The 7,224-nt window shown below is 44.6% G+C and overlaps 1 protein-coding gene across 4 annotated transcripts in view; it reads right to left on the reverse strand.

Annotated features, from left to right (window-relative positions):
- Golga1 (golgin A1) overlaps positions 1-7,224 on the reverse strand; it is a 50,067-nt gene that overhangs the window by 4,322 nt on the left and 38,521 nt on the right. For 3 of the 4 annotated variants that reach the window (XR_004118565.1, XM_031370130.1, XM_031370128.1), the window contains 4 exons: positions 3,703-3,792; positions 2,999-3,113; positions 2,767-2,900; positions 2,317-2,460 (listed from right to left, as the gene is read on the reverse strand). Coding sequence is in view for 3 of the 4 variants with exons in the window: in XM_031370130.1 (XP_031225990.1) it covers positions 2,317-2,460; positions 2,767-2,900; positions 2,999-3,113; positions 3,703-3,792 (483 nt within the window). In the remaining variant the exon portion in view is untranslated. The remainder of the gene's footprint in view (positions 1-2,316; positions 2,461-2,766; positions 2,901-2,998; positions 3,114-3,702; positions 3,793-7,224) is intronic. The other variant, XM_031370129.1, reaches the window with a different exon arrangement.

Consider the following 7,224-nt stretch of genomic DNA (forward strand, 5'->3'; position numbering starts at 1 on the left):
AAAAAAAACAACCAACCAACCAAACAAAAAACCAAAAACCAAAAAATAAAAACAAAAAACTTGGGGGATGGTGAGATGGCTCAGTGAGGAAGAGCACCGACTGCTCTTTGGAAGGTCATGAGTTCAAATCCCAGAAACCACATGGTGGCTCACAACCACATGAGGCCCTCTTCTGGTGTCTCTGAAGACAGCTACAGTGTACTTACATATAATAAATAACTAAATCTTTAAAAAATTTTTTTATAATCTGTAACACAGGAATTTTATTTTCCTCACTGACAGTGATCAAACTCAATGAGAAATTGTTAAAGATTTATTTATTTATTTTATTTTTTTGGTTTTTCGAGACAGGGTTTTTCTGTGTAGCCCTGGCTGTCCTGGAACTCACTCTGTAGACCAGGCAGTCCTCGAACTCAGAAATGCGCCTGCCTCTGCCTCCCAAGTGTTGGGATCAAAGGCATGCGCCACCACTGCCTGGCTAAAGATTTATTTTTAAAAACATCTGTGTATGTGTGTATGCCTGCCTCTGTTTATGGGCTGCACCTGAGTACAGAAGCTCATGGAAGCCAGAAGGCTGCACTGAATCCCTTGTAACTGGAGTTGCAGCTATAATCCTAGCACTTGAGAGGCTGAGATAAGAGAACTACTGTGAATTCAAAGCCAGTCTGAGTTACTTAGGAGAGTTGTGAGCTGCCATGTGGGTGCTGGGAACTAAGCCTATGATGCAAGAAGAGCCAGTGCTCTTAACTGCTTAGCTGTCTCTCCAGTACCTTGGAAAAGTCTTAAATAAAAATATCTCTCAGATCTTACAACTATAAGAGCAAAATAAGAATTTTCCTTGACTTTCTAGTTTATGTTCTGACTCTTGTACTGAAAAGTGAAAATTTTTGTTTCGTTTTTGTGTTCTGAGACAGGATCTTCCTAAGCAGCTTAGGCTGGCTTTAAATTCACAGTGCTAGGATTATAGGTGGACATGAGAATGTCCAGCTTTTTTTTTTTTCATGTATCATTTTCACTGGTTTCTATTTCCCCAGTGGTTTTGTGTGTGTATCTCTCTCTTTGTGTGTGTGTGTGTGTGAGTGGGGCGGGAGGCAGAGTCTCATATATACCAGACTGGCCTCAGACTTGCTATGTACTGAAGGATGACTTTGAACTCCTATTTTCCATGTCTACTTCCTAAGTACTGGTGTTACAGACATGTATAACTATGCTTGGCTTCCTAGTGGTAATCTGTAATGGGATAGTAGGGGATGCCCATGCTTTACTCTGTGACTGGGTTTCTATTTTTATTTCATTTTATTTTTGTAATGCTAGGGATGGAACTCAGGGTCTTGTGCATGTTAGCTAGTCAAGTATTCTATTATTGAGCCCCATTTCAGTTCTGTCCTCCCACCACCTTTCTTTTTTGAGACAAGGTTTCATTACAGAGCCCTGGCTGGCCTTGAACTCAGATGAATCCACTTGCCTCTGCCTCCAGAGTGCTGAGATTAAAGGCGAATACTACCATGACTGAATTTCCCCATGGCCATTCTTGAAAGCAGGACCCAAGGTTGAGGTGGCATATATATACTTTTAATCCCAGCACTGGTAAGGTATGAACTCTATGCGTTCTAGGCCAGACAAGGCTACACAGTGAAGTCTTGTCTCAAAAAAAGACAGGCAAAACTTGTTTTTAAAGAAAGCTTCTGGGCTGAAGAGATGGCTCAGCGGTTAAGAGCACTATTGCTCTTCTAGAGGACCTGAGTTCAATTTCCAGCAACCACATGGTGGCTCACAACCATTTGTAATAGGATCTGATGGCCTCTTCTGGTGTGTCTGAATGAAGATAGCTACAGTGTACTCATATGCATAAAATAAATAAATACATCTTAAAAAAAAAAAAAAAGAAAGAAAGAAAGCTTCCCATAATCCAGGCTGGCCTTATTTCCTGCCTTTTCTGTAGCTGTCTGCAGAGTGCAGGGTTACAGGTGTGGGTCACTACACTCAGCATGGACTGCAATTTGTACTGAGAGAGATGTAAGCAGCGTAGGTCTGAGGAGTGAGGTCAAAAGCCACATGCCTTTAGTCCCAGCACTCAGTAGATAGAGGCAGGCAGATCTGAGTTTGAGGCCAGTATGGTCTACAGTGAAGAGTTCCAGGACAGCCAGGGATGGGGTGGGGGAAGAGCCATGAAAAAACCACCACCAACTTCTACAGGAAAGATGGCAGACTTGGGGAGGAGGTAATAGCAATGAGGAGGAACAGCTCGGCCGCTGGCTGGCTTGAGGGCTAGGCTAAAGCAGACCCAGCATAGCTAGCCAGGTGTGGTGTCCTCACCTTATTTTTCTCTGTAAGTTGCTGTTCTAAGTCCTGCTTTTCTTTTTGTAGCTGCTTTAGATCCATGACTCCAACCTCACCATTTGGAGTTCCTTCTGCAGCTGGAAGCTCATACTTAGGATTCTGCATGGCTTTTGAAATGACCTACAGGATAGTGGCAATGGGACCAAAGGCAGAGGGTGAGCTGCAGGTCTGTGGGGAGACACACATGAGTGCCAGCCCCACATGAGAATATTCCATCCAGTATCTGCCAGGCCAACTACTGACTTTTGGTGACCAATTGGCATATACACACACCACATAGGTGCTGCCACAGAGATGGCCCTATAGGTCTCAAGCCCCCTAGTCAGCTGAGCACCTTTACCACAAAGGCAGGGCCCTAACAGTGCAGAGCAGGCACTCTACCCACCCTCCCTGCAACCCTCCCTCCAGTATAGGGAGAGCTCTCACAAGTGGCTCCTGGCCCTGCAGTGGCAGGCGGTCCTCTCCTGTTGTGGCTGGCATTGCTTCTTGGGCCCTGCAAGTCTTCAATGCCTCTAGTTCCCTCTGCAGTTGATGCATCTGCAGCAGGGCAGAATTGTGACCTAGAGTGGTGGAATATAGTATGAGCTAGTGATTGCACACTGCTTTGTGACAGGCTGGCTCACTAATGACACTTGCTGGCTAGGGGTTGACTCCTTACCTTTTTCCAGCTGTTGAAGCTCTTGCTCCTTCTTGAGAAGTGCCTCATCCTTTTCACACAGGCTCTGATTTTTCTCTTCTATAATGGCAGTCAGCTCAGTGGCCTTAGCAGGAAACTTAGCATAAGAGGGGGTGACATAATCCCCTCTCTTATAGAACCCCTCATTACATCTGCAGCTTAGAATAAACATCCTTTCCTGAGCACCCACATTTCACCAGCCTGTTGCATACCTCATGCTGGTATCAGAAAGTATGATCAGAAGAGACTGGGCCTCAGACTGGTCAAGAACTCACTAGAGACCTCTAGTCAGCAGAACCAGGGCCAGGTGCTCTGTTTGTCCCCACATATAGTTTTTCCTACACTCTGGCTTACCCTTTGGGGATAGCAGGTGGCGATGTACCACTTGACAGAATCAAAGTGTTAGTTCCCTGATGACTTTTCTCTAATCAATGTTTTACAACTAAGTAACCATGAAGATTGAGGGAGGGCATCATCTGGGGTAAGGTTTCTTGGTAACAGTTTCTCCTGGTGACCCACAAGTCATAGGGCATTTTCCAATCGATTGTGTTCCTAGAGACTCTTGACATGCTTACCCTGGGTATATTGGGGTCTCTCTGATGGCCCACAATAGGAGGTGCAGTGCCAATGAGACTGCAGGGGAACGTGGTTTTGGTCTACACCTTGGTAGCCAGTTAGGGACCCACCTGTTGCTGGAACTCTTCTCTCTGTTTCCGCACTTCCTCCAGGGCTTGAGCCATTGCCACACTCACAATTTCTCTTTGGCTCCATTCATCCTAGAATTCAAAAAACAGGTGACTGAGTCTCAAAACATTCTATTTTCTTATCTGTATCCTTCACCTGAAGCCCAACAACCCCTCTCCACCCCCCAACCCTTACCCCCCCACTTGCAGAGGGCCATTTGCCCTGCACCCTTCTGATGACTGTCTTGTTGGACACTTCACTTATTCTCAAAAATGAACACATTAATGAGGGCTAGTGGTTCTGGGAGCTCACCATCCAATATCCAGAACTGGCCTAATAAAACTCACATAGAACAAGAAAGCTCACAGGCACAACCTGGTCACAGGAAAGGTAATGAAGCAGCTGCTTAGTTTACAAGAATTCACTCTCACTGATTCATCCATAGAAGCCCTCTTATGAGATCTATTTTTATTATTTTTGTGTGTGCAAGTGTAAATATATGTCTTATGTGTATAGACACCTGTGGAGGCCAGAAGGGACTTTAGATGCCCTGCAGTTGCAGATTAGGTAATTATAAACTGCCTGCCTTGAGTGTTAGGAACTGAACTTAGTCCTCTGGAAGAGCAAGAAGTTCTTTTAACTGCTGAGCCCTCTCTATAGTTCCCATAATACCATGTAAAATTTAAAGTTACATTTGTGTGTGGGTTAGCAAGTCATTGTGTGGCTGTGAGGGCGAGGGGCCAATTGTAAGAGCTAATTCTCTCTTTCCACAATGTGGGTCCCAGGCACAAAATTCAGGCCCGAGGCTTGGTAGCAAGGCCTTTATTTGCTTTAGTCATATTACCAGCCCACAAGCCCATTTTTAAAGAGTAAAAACAGACACTCCAAGAGGTTTAGAGATTTGCCTCAGCTTCCAGTACTAGCTGGTGGCAAGAGCAGACTGAGAGCCAAACCCAGCAGGATCCAAGTCCAGGGACTCTAGATACCAGCCTGTCCTACCTCAAGCATCTTCAATGCGAGCAGGAACATCAGTCCCCTAGCTGACTGGAAGCACTTCTGCAGTACAGGACTGTGTTATCACTGCCCTCCTCTGAGAGTATGTTCATGCTTGTCAAGAGTCACAAGTGTAAAGTACAACCTCTCAGGTCCTGATCACTTGGTCAGGAAGATGCCCTGGGGAGAACATGAAGTAATACCTGCTGTTTCTGACTACTCAGAACCCTGTGGGTTCTGTGTAAGTTCTTTGTTTCTATATTCCATTCCTTTGAGACTTTACATGGCAAACGTTGGGCTGTCAATAAAAATGCCCTAGTTTTGTGGCATATGATTCAAGTCTATCCTATCATAGCATTTCTTCCCCTTAATTTATTAATCTGGATAGTAGGTGGTTATGTCACTAAGAAGAACAACCAAGAATCTTTTCTATCAGGGCTCTTCTTTATACTCTAAAGCTAAGTTGAAGACCTCCTATAATGTTCCAAGATTAGAGTTGACATTATGTCCATCCCCAACATAGGAAGCTGTCTACATTGATGAGCCAGCAAAATACCACCAAAGGAGAAAGAAGACCATCAGTTTCTCTGAGTCTGTGGGCTTCCTGTCTCTTTCTAACAACTCTCTGTTGGGTGAGCTACAGGGCCATGACATGCTGCTTACTTTAAGTTAGTTGTTTTCACAGTGAGTCTAGCTCTGGCAGAAAAAGGCAACTGGTACCTGAACGTGAGTGTACTCAGAAGTACACTGTGCAAGCCTCCTTGCCATAATCCTCTGATCATCTCTTAGTACCAAATATGAGCTTAGGATGTGACTGCTGGCACGGGAAGAAGTTAAACATTCTGGCTTGGTAAGAATGCTTTGCCTACTCAGGGATTTTTTTTTTTCCTTTTGGTTTTTCGAGACAGGGTTTCTCTGTGTAGCCCTGGTTGTCCTGGAACTCACTCTGTAGACCAGGCTGGCCTCGAACTCAGAAATCCACCTGCCTCTGCCTCCCAAGTGCTGGGATTAAAGGCATGTGCCACCACTGTCTGGCTTCAGGGATGTTTTTTGGGGAAATCTAGAGAGATGCTTAAGACTGCTGGTGTCTAGAAAATATGTCTGAGAAGACAGGAAGGCAGGCTGGTGCACAAACAAAAATGCATGCTGGGGAACTATCCTTGGTACTTTTCTTCTGTAGTCATGCTTGATCCTCAAAATAGTCTTCCTGGAGTCAGAGGTTACCATTTCCATTTTAAAAAGAGAAAGTAGGCCAGGTATGGAAACACAGACCTATACTGTAGTCCTAGTGCCTGGGGGGTCTAGGCTGAAAATTCTTTTTTTTCTTTTTAAAAGATTTATTTATTTCATTTATATGAGTACTCTGTAGCTGTCTTCAGACATACCAGAAGAAGGCATCAGATCCCATTACAGATGGTTGTGAGCCACCATGTGGTTGCTGGGAATTGAACTCCGGACCTCTGGAAGAGCAAGCAGCCAGTGCTTAACCACTATCCATCTCTCTAGCCTTAGGTAGAGAATTCTAAGTCCCAGGCCAGCCTGAGCTACATGGATATACTCTGTCTCAAAAAGGGAAACGAACAAGGCTAGAGGTTTCTCTGTAGTAAGTAGCACAAAGAAGGCTCTAGGTTTTAGCCCTCCCCGACCAGCAACACACACTGGATTTCTGATAGTGAGTATTTACATTGGCATTAATGGCCAGGTTAAACATAGCTCTGAAGTGTCTCAGAGCCCCATAAGCCCCCAGTCATCAGACTCCAGGTTGATACTCCACCTGCCAAGTAAGCATGGCTTATATCTTGCAGGCGCTGTTAGGCCTCCTACACATGGCAGCTATGACCTGGTGTTGAGCCTTTTCACTTTTGAGGAAGGTGTTCAGGGAACAGCTTGTTTTAAAAAATAAAAATAAACCCAGAATGGTGATGAACACCTTTAATCTCAGTGCCTGGGAGGCAGAGACAGGCAGATCTCTCTGAGTTCCAAACCAGATGGGAATATAGAGTGAGACCCCCATCTTTAAAACAACAACAACAACACAACAACAACAAATCCTAAAGATGTGTATACATTAATTTACAGTCCTTTAAAAATGCACAAAGACAAGAAGAAGGGAGAAAGGCAGATAGAGGCATATTAGAGATCTGTTGAACTCTGAGTAAGAACCAAGAACCAAGTAGAAAAAACAAGTAAATAAAATACTCACCGATTTCAATAATGCTATCCCACAAAGGATGTCTCAGAACTTGCTTTGTAGACTGGCTGACCTCAAAATCTGCCTGCCTCTGCCCCTCTGGGTCAGCTGGCTCTGTCTGAACCTCTGTCTCAGGGGCATTCAGGAGGATGGGAAGGCTGTTCCTTCCTGGTCCTCATGCACTGGCACAGCAACTTTGTTGTTCTGAACTAGCAGTTACATCTACCTTGCAGTTTTCCACTGAGCCATCCACTACCTCTTGCCTACACACACCAGCACAGGTGTGAGGTTTGGGTGGCAGAAATATGTAACTGCCTTTTTTTTTTTTTTTTTTTTTTTT

The sequence above is a fragment of the Mastomys coucha genome, unplaced genomic scaffold (assembly GCF_008632895.1).
Source record: "Mastomys coucha isolate ucsf_1 unplaced genomic scaffold, UCSF_Mcou_1 pScaffold15, whole genome shotgun sequence".
Classification (NCBI taxonomy): Eukaryota; Metazoa; Chordata; class Mammalia; order Rodentia; family Muridae; genus Mastomys; species Mastomys coucha.